This window comes from Microtus oregoni, unplaced genomic scaffold (genome assembly GCF_018167655.1).
Source record: "Microtus oregoni isolate MIOR12 unplaced genomic scaffold, Mior012 000060F_ref0000265, whole genome shotgun sequence".
Lineage (NCBI taxonomy): Eukaryota > Metazoa > Chordata > Mammalia > Rodentia > Cricetidae > Microtus > Microtus oregoni.
Genome location: NW_024543870.1, coordinates 1846738 through 1874356, shown reverse-complemented (window position 1 = coordinate 1874356; position 27619 = coordinate 1846738). Strand labels below are relative to the sequence as shown.

The following is a 27619-nucleotide window of genomic DNA, read 5'->3' as shown; positions in this document are numbered from 1 at the left end:
ATGAGCCCGCAGCCAGATTTCCTGAATCCAAGGCAGGAGGCAGGAAAAAGGATGGAGAACAGGATGCAGCACCATTTGATGCATGCCCACTTCCTAGGTGAGATGTCAGGACTCCCTAGTCTCGGGACTCACAGTGTTCCAGTAGGGTACCTGCCAAAGCAAGGTGGAAAAGGCCCTGGCTAACATACAGCAAACATACATTCTTAGACCCGCAGCCTGCTCCTAAGCTTTCTTTAGAGCAACGGCATGTCTGCTTGCATCTTGCATCTTCTGTTTCCCTTTCCCCGTGGAGGTTTGCAGGAGAGAAACACAGATGGCAACAGCCTGGAGGGAGTAAGGGGAGTGGAGAGCTCAGACGTTCACCATGTAGCACACTAGGCTTGGACCAAGAAACAGGGTACAGTCCAGAAAGGGAAATCTTGGGAGGTGGAGACCTTGTCCAACCTTCACTGTAGCCTCCTCGACAATAAACCGTTGGATATTTTCCAATGGAAGGCGGTAGAAGCTGTTGGGGAGCAGACTCAGATCATGAGGACTTGCAGCAAGGTGTCCTGGGTAAATAGCCCCTAACCATAAAGAACGGGTTAGCCCCAGCCTAACCATTCTGCTCCAGTTACAGAAACAGTATTCCCAAGTATCTAAAACAACCTACCTTGCTCCCAGTTGAACAACACACACACACACGCATTCACATACATGTGCACGCATGCACACAAAGCTGCAACTTCCTGGTAGCTACCTATACATACATACATGTCCCCACGTTTCTCCAAATGCACTTGGCTTTTGGCTTGGAGCGTGTTTATTGCCTTGCTGTGCGGCACAGGGCACTGAGGGTCCCCTGGTTTTGAATGAAGAGACATAGGTGTGGCATGGCAGGACCAGGAGGGCCCCACAAAGAGCAGTCAACAGTGATGTGTTCACACTGGCCTGGGATTCTGAAGTGACTGTGCCTCCCAGAGGCCGAGGCCTGAGGCTCACGCTCCAGGCTTCCCTGTGACTCCCCACAGGCCTCACCTTACATCCACCTCATCCACCTCACAGAGCTCTTTCCTGCTGACACCGGCGGGTCCTGCTGCTTACCGCTCACTTCCAAAGACGCTGTGCTCTGGTGACCCTACCCACTGCTGCCCTGCTCTTCTTTTTCTTCTTTTTCTGAGAAAGGGCGTCGCTGTGCAGTCTGGTCTGGCCTCAGCCTCCCGGGTGCTGTGATGACAGCCTGAATTCATCACACAAGTCCACCACACTTCTTTCCAAATGCTCTATGCCTGTCCAAAGCCAGAGGCACCAACCACACTTAGACCATCTGAAGCATCAGCTGTTAAGCTAAAAGGGTCTGAGGCCCGGGTTTGATGGGGAGGGAGAGGGTGTAAAACACCAGGTCTCTCACAGGCCCCTGCCACCCACTACCCCACCAGAGCAGCAGCAAGGGTTAGCATGCTACGTGGGTAGCTGAAGACACTGAAGACAGGGCCACCAATCAGAGTAAAGCTCTGGGTCAAGAGAAGGTCCTGTACCCACAAGCCCTCTGAATGGCTCTGGGCATTGTGATTCAAGCCTAAGTGTTCTACTTTGACAGTTGCTTCTGAATGGGGCTTTTGTTACCATAAGCCAGGTCCCAGTGAGCACTGCAGTTCCCTCAGCATTGTGCTCCATGTCACTGTGACTGATGGTCACCACTGCCCCTTGATATTGGCCAGTCAAAACCCGGTGCTGTTTCCTTCCGCCTTTGCCCTTTTCAGTGACATTTATCCCTGTGCCCAGCCTGTTAGGGTCTTCTGTCAGTGTTAATAGTTCAAACCAAGGCAGGGTGGACCAGAACATCCTTTTAAGCCTCAGGAGAGTCACCAAGAAGGATTCCTTGGTCTTTGAGAGGACAGTCATATAAGATGTCAGATCAGTCATAACTCATGGAGCCCTGTGGGAGACACTGAGCAACTCTGCTGGAATTAAGGCCTGAGCAAGTTATTTTATTTTATTTTATTTATTTATTTAATGGTCTTGAATAAAACAGAGATACTCATAGGCCTTGAGTACACAGGAGCTGGTCTCTGATCATTGATGCTCGGAACCTTGTAATTGACCCTAAGAGCACACAGCCCCTGGTGTCCCCAGAAGCCCCTTCCTGATGCCATCCACATGTGCCACCCTTCCATGGGTCTGATCAGCTGTAGAACGTGGTATTCCCATGTTCCCAGAATGCATCTGAGTTAGCTCTGTGGCTAATTGGGTTTGTATCAGTGACATCAGAAAAGGGTTGTGTAGCCAACTATGTTCTTCTGGATCACACAGGAAGAGGTTGTCCTGTCAAAGCCCAGGCTGGTCTCTACCGTAATGAGGTGCCCCAGACAAAGGCACGAAGGGACATTATTGTCCTGGAGTTCCTGTCTTTAGTGGCTTCTGTTCAACGAGAAGCTGAGCTCGGTCTGGGTGCAGGAGCTGGCTCTCCACTGCACCCTTTGACGTTCAGGGTGATCAGGTGCGTTAGAGCCAATTTCCAAGGAGATGAAATATGGAGGCTCTCTTCCCGCCGTCTCGTGACCAGGGGCTCCCTTTAGCTGCACCAAAGCCAGGAAACGGCCCCTTACAGAGCCAGTGCCAGCCCCCACGGCTTCCATAACCCTAGCCACACGGAATACACCTGGAGGGAGAAAACCAGAACCCTTCCACATGGGTGTTCCCCACCCCACTCTGGTCCAGAACAAATCGTTCCTCAAATGTTTCAACATCCTGAGTGTGGGTGGGAGTGACACTTACTTCTGTCTTCCGGAAGCCGCGGTCTGTTTATAGAAAAATCAGCAAGTTAAATGGCTGACTTGGGGAAAGGCTCTCGGCCACTCAGAACACACAAGAGTCCTTGGATTTTCTCTCCCCCAGTCCCTGACCCCTGATCCCTGGCCCTGCCTTGGGTCCTGGTGGGTCAACTGTCACTTTTTCAGTATGCTAGAATTTTTCCAAACCTCTGACCAAAGCCCTGGAGTAATTTCCTTTATCCAGTTTCACATTCTTTGCTCAGCTGTGGCCAGACTGGGAGGAAGTGCGCTCCCTCTGGTGGGTAGCTGTCATGGGGGTGACCATCTGAAGGAACAAGCAGCAGTGGACTTGAACTGGCCTGTGGTCAGTCTGTGGTGAGAAAGGAGGCTCTCCCAAGCCAGGCAGTGCTCAGCATGAGCTGTGCCAGCCCAGTTGCCAGCCTGAGGGTGCCCTACCCTACCCTACCCTGCCCTGTCCTGCCCTGCCCTACCCCACCCTACTTTACCCCACCCTACCTTACCCTACCCTATCCCACCCTTCCCTACGCCACCCCACCCTACCCTACCCTACCCTTCCCTCCGTTTGCCTCAGGATCCCAAGGACTCCCTGTTAAAGCGAAGTGGTCCAGCCACTCCCAACATGGGAACAGGAACTGAACATTTCCTGCCTTTTATCTTCTGGGTGTTGGGGACAAATATGTCTAAATGACCAAACCAGAGCCCTACCACGGGGCAAGGGCCAGAGCTGTGGCTTTGGTGTACTGAGAGGTCTCCAGAAAAGCGGTGCAGGCAGCCTTTGCAGATGGGAGGGGGTGCGGGGGACCAGGCACCACTTGCTCACCCCAGGTCAGTTCTCCTACACAGGCAGAGCACACAGCCTGTATGGGGACACCCACTGCAGTTGTCACCAGATTCCTCCCTGGGGATTCTGGGAAAACTTCACTGTGGAATTTTATCGGTAGCTGGTGAGCATCAGGCCCACCCTAGGCTGTTGCACGAACGGAGCTGCGGAAAGGAGCCCAGCCTTGAAAAGGCAGCTGGGGAACACAGTCGCAGACCATGAACGCACCGGCAACTTTAAGACGACGGAAATGATTTTGTCACAAATCAAACACGTCAGAACTGAGGTCCCCAAACAGGTGTCCCAGGGGTTCCCCCCCCCCCTGGGAGTGGCAAAGACACAGGTCTGTTTGCATTTATTCTGGTCTAATCCAGAGGAAAGAATTGCGTTGATAGACAATTGCCAAGCTCTGATTGCCTGGCCGAATTTTCTCCTTAATCATGCTTGTCTCTTTCCTCTCTGCTGCCCCGCCGTACCCAGCTGGTACCCACCCTCCAGTCCTTTTCTGCCTCTCATCTCAAGGATCTGGGTAGTGATGACACCAGGGGACACCCTTGCATTCTTGCAGCAATCTCTCAATCTCCCAGCCTGCTTCCTAGGTCTCCATTTGACTGCTTCCATCCACAGACTTCCTTCTGACTTCCTTGGCTTAGCTCTTAGGCAGCGTGATTGCCCTTCCCAAACCCTAGGGCGGGAGGCAGGTGGCCTGCTTCCTCAGTTTCCATGTCTGTGGGCCAAGTGCCCTCTACACATGGATGTGTGCCACTGAGGATGTTGGCCACAGTCACCTCTGAGAATACATCCTCATGCGGCTGTTCTAAGAAACAACAAGATCTTAAGTAACATGCTAATAGCCTTCGGAGGGTCAGTGACCCCTCAGAGGCTACCCTTCTAACCTGCCACATGCTGCCCCTGGAAGCAAACAGTCTCCAGACAATTGCATTTTAAGAAGCAGGGCTTGAAGCACTCTGAGCAGGACAGGCGCATCATCCTTCTTACAGAATTAATGCCTGTTAGTTAGGTCTGGAAGCAGTCTGGCTGGAAGCAAAGACTATCACAGCCAAATCTCCCATTTGTGACTTCTCTGGCACTTTATTGCCCACCCAAAAGCCTCCTAAAATGTCCCTTGTGTCTATCTGGGCTCCCAATATTCTGAGGAAGAAGCTGAGGCAGGGGCCCTGTAGGCTGGTTTTTCTCTTTCTTTGTTGTCTTTTGTTCTAATCTTCTTATTGCATTTATCTGTGTGTGCATGCACAGGGTGTGTGTGTGTGTGTGTGTGTGTGTGTGTGTGTGTGTGTGTGAGTGTGTGCATATGCCACGGTGTGTAGCAGTCAGAGGACAGCTTGGGAAAGCTCTTTCTCCTTCCACCATGTGGGTCCTGGGGATGGAACTCATGTAGATCAGCTTGGCAGCAGGTATCTTTGTCAGCCGATCCATCATCCTGGTCCACTGTGTGCTGTTTTAAGAGCCATTGCAATGCAGCTTGGAAGTCAATCCCCAGAAGTTGGAAGATAAAGGCAGGAGGATCCATAGTTCAAGGACATCCTCAGCTGCACAGCAAGGTAGAAACCAGCCTAAGCTACAAGAGACCCTGTCACCAGCTAAAAGGGTCCGTGGAAGCTGCCCACTGCTCTCGAACAGGGCCCCAGCTCTAGCCAACGCTGCCTTTATTTTTCTCGAAGTGCAAAGCAGGCAACATGGAGCTGAATGTAATCAAAACAACATGAACTACTTCTGAAAGCAATTTGAGAGAAAAGCAGAGAGAAGGGCCAGTCTGTACAAAATAGCTCAACCATTATTGTTTCTGTTTCGAGAATCTGAGGTCTGCACTGTTTGCTGTTCTGTTACCGACCTGGTGGAGGGGCAGGGGAGACCCCCATCTCAAGTCTCTCTTTCAGGAGGCAGGGGAGACCCCCATCTCAAGTCTCTCTTTCAGGAGGCAGGGGACACCCCCATCTCAAGTCTCTCTCTCAGGAGGCAGGGGACACCCCCATCTCAAGTCTCTCTCTCAGGAGGCAGGGGACACCCCCATCTCAAGTCTCTCAGGGGCCAGAGGAACCCCCCATCTCAAATCTCTCAGGAGGCAGAGGAGACCCCTCCATCTCAAGTCTGTCTCTCAGGAGGCTGGGGCGATCCCCCCATCTCAAGTCTCTCTCTCAGGAGGCAGGGGACACCCCCATCTCAAGTCTCTCAGGAGGCTTGGGAGATCCCCCCATCTCAAGTCTCTCAGGGACCAGAGGAACCCCCATCTCAAATCTCTCAGGAGGCAGAGGAGACCCCCCCATCTCAAGTCTCTATCCAGGGGGTTTGGGCGCAGACAGCGTTTATAGGTGGACTGAAGAAAAGTCCAGGCAGACAGTGGGCAGGAAGTCCACATGCTGAAGGTGGGTCCTCTTTCCTCAGCACTTGAAGGGAACCTTACAGTGGAGTTGCTCTACAGTGGCTGCTCACCCTAGTGTTGGTTAATACTTAGAGTGATAGAATAGCAATGTGCGAACCAAAAGCTCCTTCCAGCCAGGGAACAATGGGTGACGCAGAGAAACCATATGCTCGTGAGAAAGCCTGTGCACACACTCTCTCTCTCTCTCTTCCCCCAATTTCCTCTCACCCCACCCCTTCTTTTCCCACTAAGGGGTGAATTTAGGGCCTTGCACAAAAGTACTCTACCACTGAGCTGTTAATACATCCACAGACCTTAAAAATTTGGGGAGGGAGCAGGTGAAGGCAAGAGGATCAGGAGTTCAAGGACATCCTTAAGATACAGAGCAAGCTGGAGCCTAGGCTACAGGAGACCCTGTCCTGAAGCTAAAAGGGTCCCTGGACCCTGAAATCTGTCCACTGCTCTCTGAGAGCAAGGGCTTCTTTTGGATAAAGGATGGGGGAAAAGGACACTTTCAAATGAACCCCTGTTTTACGCTGACATTCTGTAGATGGAGCGGAGGAGATGAGACATGATAGAGTTTGGCCAGGAAACTGACTATTGGGAAAAACGTGACATCCCCAAGTCTAGCAGGTCGCTAGCCTTCTGAGAGGTCCTGTCCCTGTTCATCCTATGGGATACCTCATTTACTTCCTTCGTCGTCTCCTCCTCCTCCTCCTCCTCTTCCTCCTCCACCTCCTCCTCCTCCTCATCCTCCTCCTCCTTCTCTTTTAAGGGATTGAGCGCAGGCTACCTCACCTGGAGGGGAGGTAGGGCTGTGTCCCTTCTCCGTACAGGGAAAAAGAAGCCACTTCGGGTGGTTTTCTCCTTGTCACCAGTTGTTCTGGGCTGGAAGTCTGAGAGCCAAGCAGACATATTTCTTGGTTTACACATGGTTATTCTATCACTGTAAGTATTAATCAACATTTGGGTTTTAGTCATAACATAGCTAATGCATAATTTTGTTTGCTTCGTGGAAAATTAAATAAAGAATTGGCAGCACATTAAACAAATGGTTAAATTAATTTTTTTCTCCAAGTCTTCAGCAATAATCTTCAACGCTCCCAGCAGACTACTGTGTTTATCCAGAGGCTCCAGACGTCTCACCCCCTACCCTGCTGGGAATTGCCAGTGTGACCCGGACTGTGACAATGTCCAGCACACAGAAGGGACTCATAGATGGTGGTGATGTCGGTAGCACCGATTATGGGCCATGTGCTAGGTGAAGGAGGTCCACATACTTAAAATTACATACTTTAAAGAAACTCGGGCTTGAAAAGTCTGGTTAGATTATGTGGAACTGTCACCTGAGTTCTGTTTCATTGTGAGGCCTCTGTAAGAGGAAGAAAGGACGAACACCATCAATAAGCATGCACGATACCCCCAAACACACTCACTGAACCCTAATAATCCCACCCATTGTATGTTCACACACGAACCCATCCTCCCTGTCCTTACTCCCGAGACAAGTCACAAAGGATAGACTCCAGAAAACCATGAGTGTGTATACACACTTGTCAAGTTTGCTCTGGCCTTCTCTAAAGAAAGGTGCCTTTTTCAGTCTGCTTATTTAGAGCAAGCTCAGATCATGTTCATGTCTGAGTCCCCACAAACATGCTCCACTCCCCACCTAAGCCCTTGGAGAATTTGCTTTGATCTCTTCCAGACTGTTGTTCAAAGGGATGGAGGCCTTGGACGGTGCCCTGGAGTGCCAGCTCTTTGATATTCTCCATCGTTTTGCCAAAAGGATTTGCAGGTGTTAGCACTCTGCTTAGATGATGAGCAGCCAGCCAGGTCTGTTGTCCACGAAGACAAAGAAGAGACAGAGGGTTCCATTAGTACTCTATCGCTGATGGGACAAGTGTTGTGTTGCAGAGTCTGCCTTCCATATTCTGGGAGCACAGCAAGCATTCATCTTTGGCGGCATTTTAGAAGGGTTCAATCATCACTCCAGTGCGTAACGAAAACCACGATCATCCAGCTAGACACATTTTCAAAGGCCAAGGATAGTCAAATGGAAGATTCGATTGTGTTTCTTGCATCAAATGTAATTAACTTTGCTGGAAGATTGCGGAGAATCCCATTGTGAAAAAAAATACACCCAGCTTGAAAAATAACATTTAGGTGACTTCTTTACCTATGCAATTCCTTCTGTGAGAAAACTTTTTTAAAAAATAAATAAATAAAAATAATTAAATTATCTGTTCCTGGTGAGGTAGATATAAAATACTGTACTATTAATGTAAGGTTTTAAAGAATTCCTCATTAATTTTATTTTTTGATAATTTTTGTCAGGGTGTCAACAGTAGAATATTCTTAGTCCAAATTGAAACTAATTAAAAGTTATTTGAGGCACACAAGTGAATAACAATGTTTAACATTTCACACCTCTCAGAATAGAAGCTCAGGCAGCTGACAAATGGAGGGGAAATGTTCATGGTTTTGACTCTTCTAAATCACAGCGAAGATTAAAGTTTGCTTATGTAACTAGCACAAATCCAGGATTCTGCATGGTCCAGTCTTTGCAGTAGTCCAGTCCAGAAAAAAAAAAAAAAAGGAACAGAAAGCAATCTCTTCTCTTTCTTGAGAAAATGCCAAAATCAGGAACGTATTTTAAATATCTAGCAATGTTCCTTAAAATTATCAGCCAGGCTTCTCTCTCACTGTTGGTCCAGGTCTTAGTCCTTCCGGCTCGCCCAGCCCCTCCCCATCACTGCGGTTCCTCCCCGAGCTAGGGAACCCGCCCCCACTCACTGTCGTTCACGGAGCCGCCCAGGCACCAGCTTTTCAAAGATTGCAGCTACTGAGACCCTGCAGAACAAAGAATAGCTCATAATCCACTCGGGGAGGCAGGGCGCCTTCAGTTTCACAGGAGACTCCCTTTTCTTGGTTTGTGCCTGCTCCAGGGAAGGTGCAGAGCTAGGCAGAACTGTCCTTGCCTAGCAAAGCATTTCCTGCATCGTCCAAGGGGTCTGGCCAGCTGTAATTGCTGTTCGCTGCTGTCTTAGTTAGGGTTTCTGTTGCAATGATAAAATACCACGGCCCAAAGCAACTTGGGGACCAAAGGTTTTTTTTTGTTGGTTTTTTTTTTTGTTGTTGTTTTTTGTTTTTTTGTTTTTTTGTTTTTTTTTCTCAATTTAGAGTTCAGCATCACAGTGCCTATCAAAAGGAGTCCCGAAGCAAAGCAAGAACTCAAGGCAGGAACTCCAGCAGAGGCCCTGGAGGAATGCTACTTGCTGGCTTGCTCTTGTGGCTTGCTCCGCCTGCTTTTTTTTTTTTTTAATAGCACCCAGGACCAGCATCCTAGGGATGACACCCCCACAATGAGCTGGGCCCTACCAGTCATAAATCAAGAAAATGCACCACAGGCTTGCCCACAGCCCAGTCAAGTTGGGATATTTTCTCAATTGAGGCTCCCTCTTCAAAAAAGACTCTTTCTTGTGGCAAATCGACATAAAAGTGTCCAGTACAAAGCAGTTATTTTTGCCTTCTACAAGGAAAATCAAAGTGAAATGTTATGTATAATATTAAGGATGGGAAGCAAGAAGAAACACCTCAGAGTCCCTAGGCTTACTCTTGTCTTAGACAGGGATTAGTTGGGTGCAATTTGAACCCTGAGTGTAGTGAGAGGAACATCATCATTGGCCTCAGAAACATCCAATTCTGGACCTGGGGAGATGGCTCAGTCACACAAGAACGAGGATTTGAAGTCAGATCCTAAGCTTCCATGAAAAGGGCCAGGTGTGGTGCCCTGTGTTTGTAACCCCAGAACTGGGAGGTAGAGACAAGTCCGTGCAGAAATAAGATGGGCCTGGGCATGGTGGCACACACCTTTAATGCCCGTACCTGGGGGTCAGAGGCAGGTAGGTCTCCAAGAATTCAAGGCCATCCTGGTCTACAGAGTGAGTTCCAGGACAGCCAGGGGAAAGAAAGAAGGTGAAGAGTGATTGAGAAAGTTGGCCTCAAACTATCTGCCCAACACCCATGCAGGTGCACCTGCACGTACACAGATGTACATGCGATCATACACACCGCATTCATGGTCACATATACACACAGAGAAATGTCAAATTCTGATTGGTCTGAGATTTGCAGCCTAAGGGATCCTGGACGTCACAGGTAATGCCGCCCTGCTGAGCTGCAGTGAGGTTGGAGAGGGAGGCAGCAGCACTCTGCCTGGCTCACCGCGCTCTCTTTCCTTTTATTCCTCCATGGAAAAGGGGAGGTTGTAACTGGGTGGGACAGCCCTGCTGACTGCTGTGCACCACTCCAAGACTGGGAGGCCCCCCACGAATTGGAAAGTCGGGTTTGTGTCTCGTGGAGGCTGGAGGCGTTGTGGGATCCATTATCAGGAAACTATCAGCCTGAAGGACAGGCTTCAGGGTGTCTCTGATTGGGTGTGAGGGTGGATCTGATAGCCCACGTAGGTAAACAAAAACACTGCCTCAGGGGGATGAGGCAGAGCAATCACAAGTTTGAGGTCAGTTTAGAGCCTATAGAGGGACCCTGTCTGGCAAACAAAACTTCCCAACAATAATGGCAAGGTAGAATTTAAAAGCCTGAGCCTTTCTGACAGAGGCGGGACATCTGGTGTAAACTGGATAAAATCTGATATTTTCTCAAGAAATATCACGGCCAGCTCTCCAATCACCCTGCTCAGGTCCTCTGGACTTTTATGCTGAGCTACGGCAGAAACTGAGCTGGATTCCAGCTGAGACTCTTCAGAGGGAGCCCACCGCGTCCTGGGAAATGCACCAAGCTGAGGGAGACCTAGGACTTCCAAGCCCAAAGCTTGGTGTTTCCAGAGGTGGGGACCCGGGGACAGCAGCCGGCAGGAGGCCAGAGAAGCAGCCCTTTCGGGGAGGGCTCAGATATTCTACCACCGTTTTAATGACGGTTTGTTGCCCCCTGCTGGTCGCTGGACTGCCGCACAGCGTTCTGCTAAGGAACCTCGGGGCTTCTTGGACCCCCATCAAAATACCGTGATCAGTGTGGTGGCAGATGACCTTAATCCAGGAACTAGGTGAATCTAAGACCCCATCTTGTTGATATAGCTAGTTCCAGGGCCAGTCTGGGACCCCGTCTCAGTAAAATTAAATTGTGAGTGGGGTATAGCAGCATTAACTGGATCCAGTGGGTTATAATTTTGTTTAAAAGAATAGGGTGTGAATTTGGGCAGAGAAGGGATACAGAAGAATTGAGGATGGGGCTGAGAGTGGGTATAATCTAAATACATTGTATACATGCATGAAATTCCTGAAGAATAAACTTTCTAAAATGTGAATGGGGACAGAAGTGAAGAGCCACAGTAATTCATTCATCAAGACATGATTTTGTGTGTGCCTTTTATTTCCTTGTTTATTGTTTTCTTGGGTGTGCTTTTTTATAAATACATTACCTTTTATTCATTCGTCAATCATATAAATATTTCGAAGGGACCCAGAATAGCACTGGGGTTATTGATGGATTGGCAGTCACATTCTCATTTTATCCTCGAATAAAAGCATGTAGTGAGGTCTATCCTTGTCCTTTTTGATTATTTTGAAACAGGTCTGATGATAGCATGGGCTGCCCTGGAATCAGTCATCCCCCTGCCTCAGCCTCTGGGCTTCTAGGCTGCACTACCACCCTACTCTGGAATTATGAATAGCCTCCATTCATGGCTCACAACCATGACTGCCTCCCCGTCACCAAACTGAGGCTGCAGCAGCGAGCAAAGGGACCGAGTCATTACTCTCACTTTGCAGTCTAGTGGGAGAGGCAGACGCTGATCAACCGCAGGGCCACTGCGACAGTCAATGTGGTAGAACCAGAGGAAGGGTCCCAATAAGAGAGGGCCTGAGCAATCCATCGGTCCTATCAAATAGCCATCAGGCTGTCTGATATGCACTGAAGTTACTACGTAAGTACTTCTGCTTTGGTGCGTGCATCCTGAGCATCCATCAGGAAAGGAGGGCCAGAACTGCCTGCTGCTGTATACAAGCTAATGCACAAGGAATGTAAAGAAAGCTGCCAAAAATAAGTAAATAAATAATAAATAAATAGAAAGAAAGAAAGAAAGCTGCCCACATATCCAAGGATAAAGAGTTGATTAAGCAAATTATGGTATACTCAAAAGGAAAAAAAGAATATTCTAAAGCCATTGGACATGAAAAAGTAGAATTCCCCTGTTTGAACAGGATGAGAATTCATTGCTTATTTTGCAAGTTACAGTAATAAATCTCACACTTCCAGAAACATTTTTATGTCTCTCTTCTGCTCCCAGCTCCACTGTCGCTGCTGCTGGATCGCTGTGACGTTCATGCACACATGCTGTGATCTCTCCCCCCGCAAAGTTTTCCTCTGTGTCCCTACTGGCTCCCACCTCATCCTTGTCACCCTTTGCAGAGGTGCCCCTCTGAAACCCACCCTGGCCAGAATCTTGTGCATGTCAGAGTGCCCTGTGGCCTCCATATTGCTAAGTCCCGCACTCATGTTGCGCTGTCTCCGTCAGCAGTGTTAACACAGCCATAGAGGACCCTTCCTCCTCCCTGCTCTTTCCTCCACCAGGCACCCAGAACTGGGCCTCGTTTCCCCTGCCTCTGACTTCCTCCTCCCTGCTCTTTCCTCCACCAGGCACCCAGAACTGGGTCTCATTTCCCCTGCCTCTGGCTTCCTCCTCCCAGCTCTTGTCCTCCTCCAGGCACCAGAACTGGGCCTCATTTCCCCTGCCTCTGGCTTCCTCCTCCCTGCTCTTTCCTCCTCCAGGCACCAGAACTGGGCCTCATTTCCCCTGCCTCTGGCTTCCTCCTCCCTGCTCTTTCCTCCTCCAGGCACCCAGAACTGGGCCTCGTTTCCCCTGCCTCTGGCTTCCTCCTTCCTAGGCTTCATCGTGAGGTCCTCACATCCTCACGTCCTCCTAACCTTTGAAGGTTCATTCTCTTCTCTACCTATGATCATTCCTTTGACCTTATCCAATCTTGGCTTTATTTATTTAAACTGTTTCTTTTCATTTTTAAGCATTTTTTAAAAAATGTCTACTGTACTTTTGTGTGTGTATACATGTAGATACTGATGCCATAGCACAGAGATGAAGGTCTGAAGACAACTTGCAGGAGTCAATGTTCTCTTTCCTCCATGTGGATCTGGGGATTGAGCTGAGCCGTTTCATTGGCCCTGTTCATGCATGCATGTATGCATTCATTGGTGGAGATGGAGCCCAGTGCTTGCCAGGCAAGCTCTCTGAGTCACCCACCCGTCCCTCGCCTTCTTCAGTGAGAAGTCTACAAGAGCGGCTGTGGCCCGAAGTTCTCTCTCCGTGCTAACCCTTACTCTTTGGAATTCAAAGCAAAAGTTTCCGAATTTCCAGATTTCTTTCTTGTCTACCTCACCTCTGCCTTGTGCCAACTTGCTAATTAAAGCCAGTTAGTCCCAGGGAGATTCTCCTGTGCCCACAGACTGCCCAGCAGCGATATCTTGCCCTTCTTGGCTCTGGGGGGATGGATGCCACCCCACAGCAGCCTTAGCTTTGCTTGGAACATCCTGAATCCTCGAGTGACTGTGTGGAAGTGGGCCCCCCACCACCTTCTCTCCACTCAGAATTTCATGAGTGAAAGCAAAATATTTATTGTGTACAGCTGTAGAAATTCTAGGGTTTATTTGTTCAGTAACAAGGGGTGACTAACGGACAATTTGATCCTTTGCATTGGGACCATGTGGTTAAAGATAATCTCTAGTGTAGGAGGAGGGCCCGTGTGTTCGTCCTGCTGCCCAGCTAGCTTAGCCCCAAAATAACCACACAGAAACCATATTATTTAAATCATTGCTTGGCCCATTAGCTCTAGCTTCTTATTGGCTAGCTCCTACATCTTAATTTAACCCATTTCTATAAATCTGTATATCACCACAAAGTCGTGGCCTACCAGCAAAGTTTCAGCACAAACTCTGGTGGCGGATCCATGGTGTCCTTCTGACTCTGCCTTCTTCCTCCCAGATTCTGATATCCTATTATTTAAACAGAAAAACATAAAGCAGGCTTGCAGCTCTCTCCTCTCTTCTGCATGTTCCTCATCTGTTTGTTTGGACTCTGTGGAATGGGACGATGTGACCAGATGCTGTCCTTAGGCTCAAGGTGAGAGACTTTGCTCAGGACTCAATCCCTGTAGGAAGTAGGAGGTTGCAGGGAACAGGCAGGATGTCATCAAAGGACTGCTTTCTGAAAGTGAACCATTGCTAGCTGCTCACTGCTGAGCCAATCTTGTTTTTAGGGATCTTCTAAGCAAAGGGCTTGAAAAGCTGAACTACTCTGCCCTCTGTGTTCCCCAAGGGAGGGCAGATTGAGAAGGGACAGCAGGAAGCCAAAATCTGGAACAAACACCACTGGGGCGGTACGCCTGTTCCCACAAAGTGCCCTGCTGTAATAATAGGACACAGGAAACTGCGGTGGGTTCGGCTAACAGCTCTGGGTGGGCTAGGTTCTGCCCCTAGGAGGGGCAGCCACTTGGGGCCCCAGGAAACCAATTCACAGGAAAGCTGTCTTTGCTAGAAGCTGCTATGATCATATACGGACATCTCCAGCCGTTAACTCAACAGCAACCAGTCTCCCCAAACTTGGGCAGGCGCAGAAGATGGAGGCCTGCTCAGCCTGCCTGTGACACGGAACTGCATTCTTGTTTAGGGAGTGTGCACCTGCATGATTAAGGATGCTTACACAAACTGGCGTCCACTCAAACCCATGACCTCCACTGATTCATGCACAAGGTTTTCCGTTAATAATGACTCCTGGGCCAGCAAGATGGCTCAGCAAGGAAAGGTGCTTGCCACCAAGCCTGATGACCTGGGTTTGATCCCCAGGACCCACATAATAGGAAAACCAACCTCTGAAAATAGTTATCTTACCTACGCAGGCACCAGGGTATACCCACCACTACCCTCAGATAGATAGATGGATAGATAGAAGATAGATAGATAGATAGATAGAAGATAGATTGATGATAGATAGATGATAGATAGATAGATAGATAGATAGATAGAAGATAGATTGATGATAGATAGATGATAGATAGACAGATGATAGATGATAAAAGATAGATGGATGGATGGATAGATAGATAGATGATAGATGATAGAAGATAGATAGATAGATAGATAGATAGATAGAAGATAGATTGATGATAGATAGATGATAGATAGATAGATAGAAGATAGATTGATGATAGATAGATGATAGATAGACAGATGATAGAAGATAGATAGATAGATAGATAGATAGATAGATAGATAGATAAGCAAACAAGCAAATAAATGTAATTTCAAAACCCCATATGTAAGGCTGGGGGTGTCATCCAGGGGTAGAGTTTTGTTTTTTGGGTTTTTTTTTTGCTATTTTTATTTCGTCTATATTTAGCTATCATGTGTGAGGGTCAGAAATTGATCTTCAGCACAAACAAAGTGTCCAACTCATGATACATGTGGGCGTTCGTGTAGTTACGCCCAGCATGACTATAATGCTTCCTTAAAGCGAGGTGCGACTGCAGCCCAAGGCCCCTGAGTGGCTCGCTGGGCCTTGGGGCTGTGGGCAGCTCAGCTGTCACACACGCACACAGGTGGTGTAAGGCAATAGCCGCAGAGTCAGCTGGCTTCCAGCGCCAGCAGCTGAGCTCCAGACAGAGTGCCAGGGCGCAGGGCAGGCAGCTGGCTGCTGGAGGCCACACCAGTGCCCACAGCCCATGGAGCTCCCAGCGTTCCTCCTTCTGCTAGGCCTCTGCTCCGGTAAGTGCTCCTAGGGATGGGGTCCCTGCTTTGTGTCTGAAGTGCTAACTCCCCCCCCCACCCCACTACCAAACCTCAGTTTTTCTTCTTTGATGGGAACACAGGATGCAGACACACCAGCCACAGGCTTCGCGACCAGTCATTTCTAGACATTGGTTCAAGGGGACTCCTGGATTTTTAGCTTGTTTACCTAGTTAAAGTGGAAGCTGTTTAGTCAGAGGCCACGAGCAAAATATCCTGGTTGCTCTATTATTGCCTGGTCCCAGACGCAGCCACGTGAACATCCTGGCATTACTTGTATGGTCTGGGCCACCGGTAGACAATGGGCACTGCCTTCACGTTCAACCCCCTAGCAGGCATGTGCAACACACAACCTGAGGGTTGCGTGTGCTCAAAGATACCTAGGAACATGTCCCAATACAAAATCATAAACTTACTTAAGTCTTATTTATTTATTTTTGATTATTTTATTTTTTTACTTTTTTTTTTTTTTTGGTAACTTGATCGCATGGTTTGAGGTGTGAACTTCTGTAGGTGATGGCGTGTTGGAACTCACCAACAATGCAGCGTCACAAATAACGACATTCACGGGACTTTTGTGGCTCTAGAAGCTGTCTGAGAATGAAGGGAATTGATTGGCAGCTACAGGTGCCGGGAAGGGAAACCTGTTCATCAGTGTAGGTTTAAACTGTCTCTACAGAGAACAGGTTTTGTCATTTTTTTTTCCAACTTCAGAGGTTTTTTTTAAGTCCATATAAAGGCGCAGCTGCCGCCCTCTCGCCCCACCCCCTTCTTTAAGGACCTCACTAATATGTCAGCTTTCGTTTGAGTTGGACTTATGAAACCTTGCAAAGCCCTTGACCTCCTCTCTGCTCTGGAATGTGTCACATCCCAGCAGCTGAAACAGTATCTGAGACCCAGACTTCCGGTAGAGGGAAACAGGAGATGCGTGTTGATTACTTCCTATGCATGTTTCCTGATGACATCATCCTGCCAACGAGCAAGGAGGCCAAGGGCTCGCAGCTCCCTTCTCTAAACGGCTCTAATCAACACAGGCCTTCCAGGCAAGGGCGAAGAGCTTGTGCAAATACATACTCACTTTCAATAGCAAACTTAGGGAAAATATCTAAACTCAGATCAATTAAAGCCTGTGGAATTTGAAACTGAGCCAACCAAATCGGGTTCAGTATGTGTGTGTTTGCAAACACCACACTCAGGGAAAATTCATTTTTAAAAGATTTAAAAGATTTTTAAAAAAAATTTTGGGGGCTGGAGAGATGGCTCAGTGGTTAAGAGCATTGCCTGTTCTTCCAAAGGTCCTGAGTTCAATTCCCGGCAACCACATGGTGGCTCACAACCATCTGTAATGAGATCTGGCGCCCTCTTCTGGTCTGTAGGCATACAGACAGAACATTGTATACTAAATAAATAAATATAAAAAAAAAAAAAAAAAATTTTGTATGTCTGAATGTTTTACCAACATGGATGTGTACCACATGTTCCTAGTGACTACAGAGGTCAGAAGAGAGCATCAGAGTCCTTGGAACTGGAATCACACATACTTACGAGCCACCCTGTGGGCACTGGGAACAAATTAGGTCCCCTGCAAGAGCAGCAAGTGCTTTTAACTTCTGAGCCATCTCTTCAGCCCCCTTAGTGAAAATCCGCAAGTGCCATGCTTCTAAAAAATACCTACAAGCTCTCTCAGGACAACAAATTCAGATGCAGCTGCTCAGAGAAGGGTGTGCTATGTATTTTGGTCAAACTTAAAGTTTCCCGTGTTGATTTCCCATGTGTAGTCTGTGGGAGACGAAGACTTCACCCTGAGTGGGTGAAGTCCTGGGTGAATGTGTGCTGTTGACTCAGGCAGGACCGTGCCAGACATCCCAGAGCCTCAGACTTGTGGAGGAAGAGGAAAGCTTCCCGAGGGCAAGGCTTAGAGCGAGATGGCAAAGCCTCCCTGTGGTGCATGTGTGAATGTGAACGTGTGTGCAGAAATGTCCACCATCGTTTTCTCCCCACTGGCCTGAAGACTGCTCCCCATGGAGCTGTTCCCTCTGAGATCGCTACCTTGTCCCGACTGTGTACCACAAACCCTGCCTCCTTGTTGAACTGGAGGTTGTGGCTAAAGGTCTGGCGCCCTCTCCAGCAGGACTACATGGTTTCTCTCTGACTCTGCCCTTCTTTCTCCCAGCATTCAGTTTAGTTTTTCCCCGCCTACTTTTGTTCTGTCCTGTTCTGCTATAGGCTCAAAGCAGTTCCTTTATTTATCAATGGTAATAACAGCATACAGAGGTAAATCACACATCAGAAATAGGACATACAGAACTGTTCTTTGAAGTCTTAACCCGAGACATCAAAGCACAGGGGTTTTGTTTGTGATCTAGTTTTCCCTCTGTTTTAATTGGCACACGGCTCTACCAGCAGCGCTCTGTGAAAACTCAGGTAAAACATGCATGTGTAAACTGGACTGTTTCAGCATTTAAAGTGCACAGCTCAGTTCAATATTATCATTATTGCCTAGCTCTGGAACTCTTTGGTTGTCTCCAGAGGACACCCCGGCACCATTAAGTGGCCCTGTTCTCCCAGTTGTCTTTCCACCACCATGAATTTATGGGTCCAGATGTCCCATCAGCAATACCCTTGACACCTGTTTGCACTAGCTGAATGTTTTTAAGGTGTATCCATGTTGCAACAGTATCTTCACTTCATACCCTTCTTATGATTTAATAATATTCCACTCTTTGTACCAGAATTTATCCATCCCTTTATCTGTTAAAGACACGTGGGACTGTTTCCACCATCTGAGTATAACACGTAGTTTGGTTGTTCTTTGGGTGTACACTCAGGAGTGAACTTGCTGGATCATATAGCAACTCCGGGTTTAGATTGTTGAGGACCTCAAAATACCATATTCTCACCAACAGTATGTGAGGTCTCGAGTTTTCTATGACTTTGCCAACACTTAGTACTTTCCTTTTAGTTCCCTGTGGCCAGCCTGGAGGTTGTAAACCAGCACCCACTTTATACTGTCCTTAGCATCCTGAAATAGGAGGCCAGTCAGTCCAAGGTTGTCTTAGACCATATCCAGACTCTAAAACGCCCATGCTAGCCTTCGTGTGTGTGTGTGTGTGTGTTTTCTGTGTGGTCTCCTGGAAAACGTGATATGGCCAGGGGCTGCATTAAGTAAGGTCACCTATCGAAAGAGCATGTGTTATCCCACCCAACTGTTTCTGGGTAAGGGACCACACCGGCAGCTGTGTTTGGGAGGGGGCGCTGCCTTTGACAGGGGCTCTGTGTGCCCTTCGTTACCCAGCTATGCCTCTAGCACTGGCGAGAATGTACAAGCTGGGAAACAGTATCTGACAAGATATGTGTCCTTTGCTGCCCAGCTGGCCTGGTTCTGGGCTCCGAGCATGAGACACGTCTGGTGGCAAAGCTATTTAAAGACTACAGCAGTGTGGTACGGCCGGTGGAGGACCACCGGGAGATTGTCCAGGTCACCGTGGGCCTACAGCTGATCCAGCTCATCAATGTGGTAAGATGGGTGCTGGGGGTTCCCTGTGGCACCCACTGTGTGGCACCCACCCTCACACTGGATTCTCTCCCCTTAGCTTCCCTGTACATTCCCTAAAGAGGGGGCTTCCTTGTTTACAGGATGAAGTCAATCAGATTGTGACCACCAACATCCGTCTGAAACAGGTAACGCAACCGGGTAACTGCCTTTATGTTCCTTTTATTCACCTAAAATCAAACCTGGGCCCGGATGAAATCAATCTAGGAAAGAGGATCGAAAACAAAAATGTTGAAGTGGGTCCCTTGGGACGCGGGGAGCATATATACCTGGAATATCCTAATGTCCTGTTTGATTTGAGTTTTCTCTTTGTGTTTGTTGGTCTCTGTGTGGGTTCATCTGCTAGGGAGACTGTAGCCAAGGAATACAAACTAGAAGGCTTCAACAACAGGGATTTATCATTGCGCTGTTCTGGAGGCAGATGTTCCAGATGTTCCAAAGTCAATGTGTCATTGGAGTTGCTTCCTTCCGAGGACTGAGGGGGAATCTATTTCGGAAGTTTCTACGAGGCTTGTAGATAGCTGTTGTTATGTTCGCTAACACATTCGCTCTGTGAATTTGGTGTGTGTGTTTGTGTTTAAATTTCCTCTTTTTCTAAGGCCATTGGACTGGGGCTTACCTAATGAACTGGTTTTAACTTTGTTTCTTTGTAACGATACAACTAGGGGCCCATCTGAATTACGGGCTAGCGCTAGCAAGAGTGAATTCCACCGAAACAGAACTCAGCCTGTGGCATGGCGTTCCTAAAGCTTGCGGGTCCATCGGGACTCTGAATCTCTCTAGATAGGACGCTGGTTCCGCGGTCTAATTAGGGACCTGTCTCCCTTCCTAGCAATGGGTAGATTGCAACTTGAAATGGAATCCAGACGACTACGGCGGGGTGAAAAAAATCCACGTCCCCTCGGAAAAGATCTGGCGGCCGGACGTCGTTCTCTATAACAAGTAAGCAAAGCCATGAAGGGTGCGCCAAGTGTCCCCTCAGAGAAACTGCCACCTGCGTTTCCCCACCGTTTGCATTAAATAACCCTTAAAATCAGAGCCACGTTGACAGGCGAGGGGTGCCATATGGCGTCCCATGTTATGAATAGAAACAATTATGGGAGCCAAATTGAATCAGGGCTGTGGGTGGGGACATTAATCCCGGAGAGCCGCAGTGGGGCGTGTGGCAGCCATCCGAATCACCTGGACTTCCGTCTCTGAGTTTCTTGGAATCAAATACCCACCCCCGCCGCCCCCGCCACCAAATGGGTCTCAACTCCCAGGGGGTCTTATTCATCACGTCTTGAATGCCATCCCAGCAGTAATACCCGGATGCCTAGGTTGCCATCCATGGGGCCCTGCCACAGAGAAATTATAATGCGATTCAAGACACTTGGCTTAATGACACGTTCATTATCATATGCCCTTCATTTGTCAGGGAATATTCATTTCAAAGAGCATCCTTCCAAGGCAGGAGCAGGAGCATGCGCAGTCAGCTAGAGGATTTGCAGCCTGCTCCCACACACACCGCTGATTTCCCGGTGGGGGCGGTGGAGGAAAATGATGCCCTCTGGCGGCCCTCCCAGCATCTACCACACGCCGCCCAGCTATAGCTGGGATTCCAGCTTGACCCAAATTCCTCCACTGAAGGCGGTGCGCTTCTGTACAGAGATGCTGATGGAAGCAGAGCCTTCTCTTCCGTGAGAACCCAGGGAGCTCTCTTTCTCTCCACAGTTCCATAGGGGGCACCTCCATGGCTAAAAAAAACGGCTGGGGGGAATGCAGCTTAGTGGCAGAGGATTTGTCTGATCCGTGAAATCCTTATACGGAATCCTCAGAACTAGAGGAAATGGACGTTTTGATATTTTTAAAGACCTACGTTTTCAGCTTCTGAGAAGGGATCCAGCTATGTGGCCACGCTGGGTCTTCAGACTCCCATGGCTTCCCTGGGTAACCTGGGGCTGAAGGCCTCCCTCGCTTGGATGGCTGGGGGCTCTGTGCCCTTCTCTCTCAGCTCCAACGGCCCCTCCCCTACTGGCCAGAAGGCATCTGAGTTTGTGTCCCGCCCACCAAGTTCTGAACAACCGTCAGGAGGGCCCAGTCCTCCCCCACAGTGTTCAGCTACTAGGAGTGTTTTAAGTTTCCAGATTTTCCAGTCGGCTCTCAAAGTGCGCAGATGGGGGCTCACATTGCGAGGGTCTCTGGGGGCTGGAAAGGAGAACTGAGGTGCAAGGGGCCCATGTCACCTGTTGGTCCCCGAAGCCTGTAGATTCCTACGTTCTTCCTTTGATATCTGAATTGGGGCTTGCTCAGTGCTCAGGAATCTGTATTCTTTCTTTCATTGGTTCATTGACTGACTGAGAGAGAGTAGGTCTTCCTATGTAGCCCAGACTGTCTTAATCCCAGCCGCTGGAGCGGTGTAATCACTTAAGTACCTGGTTAGTACTTAAGAATGTGGGGTTTTTGACCATTACTCCAGGGTGGCTTCTTATAAGAGAAATTTAGGGAGCCCTGCAGTAGACTAGAAGGCAAGATTGGAGCCATTTTTCTCTCTCATCCCAATCATAGTGCAGATGGCGACTTTGCCATTGTCAAATTCACCAAGGTGCTCCTGGACTACACCGGCCACATCACCTGGACGCCTCCAGCCATCTACAAAAGCTACTGTGAGATCATTGTCACCCATTTTCCCTTCGATGAGCAGAACTGCAGCATGAAGCTGGGCACCTGGACCTATGATGGCTCTGTGGTGGCCATCAACCCGGTAGGTGGTGGCCATCAACCCGGTAGGTGGTGGCCATCAACCCGGTAGGTGTTGGCCTCCAGGGATGAAGCGGGTTTCAAGAATAGGACCACCCACGTATCCAGGGTGGGCCTCCAGCTGATCCAGATCATCAGTGTGGTAAGATAAGTGCTTGAGGGCCAACAATAAGCTCCAGGCCCTCCTCTCAGCTAGAGATGCATCTAGTTGTATGGCTTTCAACTGAGTGTCAAGGTTCCTGATGCCCCAAGAACTAAGTAAGAATTCCCTTTGCTGTGTGTTGTCTCAAGAATTCTGATGAATGAGTCAAGCGGGACTCAGGACATTTATTTATTTATTTATTATGTGTTTGTTTATTATGTATGTAGCATTCTGCTTGAATGTCTGACTGCAGACCAGAAGAGAGTGTCAGGTCTCATTACAGATGGTTTTGAGCACCCATGTGGTTGCTAGAAATTTAACTCGGGTCCTCTGGAAGAGCAGCCAGTGTTCTTAACCTCTGAGCCATCTCTCCATCCCCAGGATCAGTATTTTAAAGTTTCACGGAGATTTGAGATTTGTAGAGCCAAAATGAATAACCCTAACTTATCATATAACACATGCTATAGGAAATAAAGCTATTACCCCGAAACAGGGGCCCAGCATCACTCTTAGAGAAGTGACCCTCCGAATGGGATATGGCTGCTTTGTCACTGCCCCTCCTCGGGGTGATGGAGCAGGGCTCTGAAAACCTTGCTTTGTTTCTCAGGAAAGTGACCAGCCAGACCTGAGTAACTTCATGGAGAGCGGGGAGTGGGTGATCAAGGAAGCCAGGGGCTGGAAGCACTGGGTGTTTTACTCCTGCTGCCCCAACACCCCATACCTGGACATCACCTACCACTTCGTCATGCAGCGCCTGCCCCTCTACTTCATCGTCAACGTCATCATTCCCTGCCTGCTCTTCTCCTTCCTAACCAGCCTGGTGTTCTACCTGCCCACAGACTCAGGTGAGCGCGGTTGCCATGACTACAGCTGCTATGGAGCTTGCGCTGCTATTTTAGGGGGAGCCAGGAATAACTGTGTGCTAACAGAGGCACAGGGACCCAGTTCGTCGTTGCTGTGGGCAGGGTGCAGACGGACAGTCACCAAGTGGCTGTGTGATACCAGTTAGAGCTCATAGCAGGAACCGAACTCAGGTTCCCTGGAAGAGCAACAAGTGCTCTTGACCATTCAGCCATCTCTCCAGCCCCACACATCCTTATAGCTTTGGAGCCTGTCCTGGAACTCCCTGTATAGACCAGGCTGGCCTCGAACTCACAGAGATCTACCTGCCTCTGCCTCCCGAGTGCTGGGATTAAAGGTGTGTGCCACCACCACACGGCACACCCCAGTATTTCTACTTATTTATTTTTATGTGTGTGAGTATTATGCCTGCATGTGTGTCTGTATGCTACATGTGTGTGCCTGATGCTAATGGCCAAAAGAGAACATCCGTTCCCCTGGAACCGGAGTTCTGGATGGTTGTGAGTTTTAATGTGGGCGCCGGGACGGAGCAGCCAGCGCTCTTGACTGCTGAGCCCTCTCTCTTGCCTCCCATATTTCTTTCTGAACAAGTAAGTGCAAATAAATATTTCCAGCTTCCCAAGCAAATGAAACTTCTGAAAGCAAGTAGAAAAACGCTGACAAAGCAATATGCAAACTAATTAGCATCTATAAATGCTGAATTATGACCGTATAACAGAAGAGTTATGATTACTTAGTACATAACTAAATTGTATAACTAGATAAGAAATGGTAAATAATGGTAACTTAATATTTATAATTCTAACTTCTTGGGGGCAGAACTGAGGATTCCCTGTTTTACTCTGTGTCTTCCTTATTTAGTCGCTCCTCAGGAGTCACAGGGAACCCGTTCTAGGATGCCCGCAGGTCCTGGAATCCAAGGATGCTCAAGTCCCTCATATAAAATGGCATCGTAGTCACATGGAATTTCTGCACAACCTTTGAGACTTAAAATTATTTTCTGATAAGCTGTAAAGGCTACACAAATAGTTACCATGCTGCATTGTCTGGAAGGCAGTGGCAGAAAAGCCTGCATATGTGCAGTATAGATACGGTTCAATTTTCCTGAATCTCTCCAACCTGAGTTTGATTGAATCCTTGCAAAATCTGCAGGTACAGAAGGCTGACTGTCCACCTACCATCTGGAAGACCACATACGAAGAAGACCACAGTAACAGCAGGCAGGGCAGTAGGAGAGACTCCCCAGGGACCCCAACAAGAGCAGCCCAAGGTTCTCTATAGCACCCCACCACCCTTCTTGCTGCCTGCTCAGCCAGGACTTCTGAGACTCGGGCCTGCAGGAAAAAGACAGGGACTTAAGGGGATCCTTACTATGAAAAATAAAACAAACCGAGAAATGTGTGAAAGTCAAACTTTCTAGACAAGAGTGAGAGGAGGCAGGGGTTCAGAGTCCCCAGGGCATCCTGAAGACAGCTCCTCATTGGCAGATTTGGTCTCTTTTTCAGTTTGGCCTTGCAGCTTGCTTCATACTGAGAGAAGTGTATTTCTGGGCTGCCCAGCCACCTGCTGGCTAACAAGAGAACTAGTCCTGAAGTTCAGCCCCACTCCCACCTTTGTCTAGCTTGCCAGCCCAGAATCCCCCCTGTTTTCCTGAGTCCCAACAAAAAAGAAGAGTTTAGGCCATGAAATTCACTGCTTGGCAAGATGGAGTGGAAACACCGGCTGCTCGACGCTGTCAGTAGAGTTAAGACGCTGCGGTCACACAGGAAAGAAGTCCCCAAATTAACCCTTGAGAGCATGCCGGCCATGTTTCTTCACCTTGGACTTTGGTGGCAGATGAGGGTACAAGAACGGCCTTGATGGGAATTCACAGATGGGGTGTTCTAAACAATACCAGCTTCTGTCTTCTTAGCTCTGAAAACTCAAACTGAGAGCAGGGAGCCAATGGGCTTCGTCCATCTCAGGCCAATCTCCCAGCCTATCAGAGGCCACCTTCTCCATGTTCTCACATGGTCCTCCCTGTGCGGATCCATGTCCACAGTACCCCTTGCTGTGACGCCAATAATCCCCCTCCCCACTCTCGTTTTGCCTTAATTATCTCCTTAATGGTCTCCTATCCAAGCACAGCCCACACTCTTGAAGTCTTGGGGTTCCAGGAAGGGATGGTTGTAGCATTTCTTCCTTTTGTCTTTTTAGGGGAGAAGATGACGCTGAGTATCTCTGTCTTGCTGTCCCTCACTGTGTTCCTTCTGGTCATTGTGGAGCTGATCCCGTCCACCTCCAGTGCCGTGCCTTTGATCGGGAAGTACATGCTGTTCACCATGGTGTTCGTCATTGCATCCATCATCATCACCGTCATTGTCATCAATACACACCACCGCTCGCCCAGCACACACATCATGCCTGAGTGGGTGCGGAAGGTGAGTGTTGAGGGACCAACGACAATATGTAGGACTGAAAGTCCCTCTTGGACTTAGGAACTTGGAGCAGTTTTTGTGGGTACAGGTAGCCTTCCTGGACAGAGAAGAGTAAATGGATAAAGCCTGTTCAACCTTATGAAATCTCTGATTAGAAATGAATAGACCCCTGTCTTATCGCTTGGACATTCTTTTTTTTTTTTTTTATTTTGTTTGTTTTGTTGATTGGTTTTGGTTTTTCAAGACAGGATTTTTCTGTGTAGTCCCAGTGGCCCTGGAACTCACTCTGTAGACCAGGTTGTTCCCAGATTTACAGAGATCTACCTGTCTCTGCCTCATGAGTCCTGGGATTAAAGGTGTGGGCCACCACGCCAGGCAAGGACATTCTTAAGATTTGTATTGGTGTGTTTCTCATCTGTTGAGAACTCAACTTCTCATCAGTTGAGAATAGAATAAGGAGGAGAGAGAGAGGAGAGCCCTGACGAGAGTGTGTGCTCGCAAATATTTCTATTGTGGAACTGAACATGTGTTATACCTCCCATGTGTCTTTTTATTTCAATCAATTAATTTTGTAATCATGCTGGGGATGGAACTCAGGGCCCCGAACATTCTTGACAAGCACTGGACCACTGAGCCAAATATGCCCACTTTTTATAAGCGTCATACAGACACTTAACTGTATCAGTAATCGTGGCTCACTGTGTAGGCTTTCTGGAGGACACCAACTTGTCCCTGTTAGATAATTCTGTCATGTGTAACATCAGGAACAAAACGCAGAAGAAAACAGTCAAGTTATTCTATTCTGTGGGCTAAACATTTACATGCTTAAGGCTGCAGGACCGGTCTATAATCTAGGTTCCTGGGAACACACTTTCTGTTGACTGCAGAGTCTGGTAATGCAGCGGAGGTGCCTGCACAAAGGCTCCCTCCAGTGGCAAGCTGCTCACATTACAGAATCATAGCTGTAGACTACAGCCAGGAGACGTATTGTTCTTGACCTGTAGTGCAATCTTTCGGTTTTAAGGACAGGGAGGGTGAGGTCTGGAGATGCTGAGTGATTTGTGCAAGATTACACTTCTAATTCAAAGATGGTGGTTCTTGAAATGTTGACAAGAAGTCTCATGCCGTGGATCTCTTCTTTATGTTAGGTTTTTATCGACACTATCCCAAACGTTATGTTTTTCTCCACAATGAAAAGACCATCCAGAGATAAGCAAGAGAAAAAGATTTTTACAGAAGACATAGACATCTCTGACATTTCCGGGAAGCCGGGGCCTCCACCTGTGGGCTTCCACTCTCCCCTGATCAGGCACCCAGAGGTGAAAAGTGCCATCGAGGGTGTTAAGTACATCGCGGAGACCATGAAGTTAGACCAGGAGTCCAATAATGTAAGCTTTCCAGTTCACACCTCGGGGCTTAAATAATCAAATGCACGAGTGTGACAGGTGGGTTTGGCATGACCAGTGAATCGGCTTCAACCTCCAGTTACTGTCCTCAGAAGTGCTGTGCTGACTGCTTCTAGGCCATTCTAGTAACTCACTTTGGTGGAAAACAATTCCACAAAATCTAAAGATCAAAATATCAGCCTCAAGTGTTAAGGCTTGGAGATTTACATACTGAAGGCCAGGCCAGTCGGGGATGCTATGAGCCTGTGTCCCATCTTAAGGGATTCCTGTCTCATGCTCTTTTCCCTCCCAGGCATCAGAGGAATGGAAGTATGTTGCCATGGTGATGGACCACATTCTCCTTGGAGTCTTTATGCTGGTGTGTCTCATCGGGACACTGGCTGTGTTTGCAGGTCGGCTCATTGAGTTACATCAGCAAGGATGAGCAGAAGGCTGAACCTACCTCTGCCCCAGCCCCAACCAGCACTGGGAAAGAGGAAGTTCTTTAATACTTCCACACTTACCAAACGCGCAGTGTTCTACACGTCCTATTAATAGTAGTGGTCTCTGTTTACAGGCTATGGTCTTGACGTATTTCCCCTTTGCTTCTCTTCCAACCCCATGGGTCTTCTTAAAGAGTGAACCCTTTGTAGTAAATAAAAGTGAGCCTTTAAAAAAAGAGTTCTTTTTTAAGTGACTGCCTGGAGAGTTTTGATTGGATGCTGAAGGTTTTCTCTT

At 48.3% G+C, this 27619-nt stretch overlaps 1 protein-coding gene across 1 annotated transcript; it reads left to right on the top strand.

Annotated features, from left to right (window-relative positions):
- Positions 1-27542, top strand: Chrna1 (cholinergic receptor nicotinic alpha 1 subunit). The gene is made up of 9 exons (XM_041639709.1): positions 1-97; positions 19156-19301; positions 19421-19465; positions 20170-20279; positions 21885-22080; positions 22826-23063; positions 25276-25499; positions 26645-26884; positions 27195-27542. Exons 1-9 carry the CDS (start codon positions 1-3, stop codon positions 27324-27326), a joined length of 1428 nt encoding a protein of 475 aa, XP_041495643.1. The 3' UTR covers positions 27327-27542.
- The last annotated feature ends 77 nt before the right edge of the window (positions 27543-27619 follow it).

Bases quoted from the DNA above. Each gene is read 5' to 3' on its own strand.
- Chrna1 (XM_041639709.1), top strand. From the start codon at position 1: ATGAGCCCGCAGCCAGATTTCCTGAATCCAAGGCAGGAGGCAGGAAAA. The intron at 22,081-22,825 runs GTAGGTGGTGGC...TTTGTTTCTCAG, and splicing joins CTGTGGTGGCCATCAACCCG to GAAAGTGACCAGCCAGACCT. The intron at 26,885-27,194 runs GTAAGCTTTCCA...TTTCCCTCCCAG, and splicing joins TAGACCAGGAGTCCAATAAT to GCATCAGAGGAATGGAAGTA.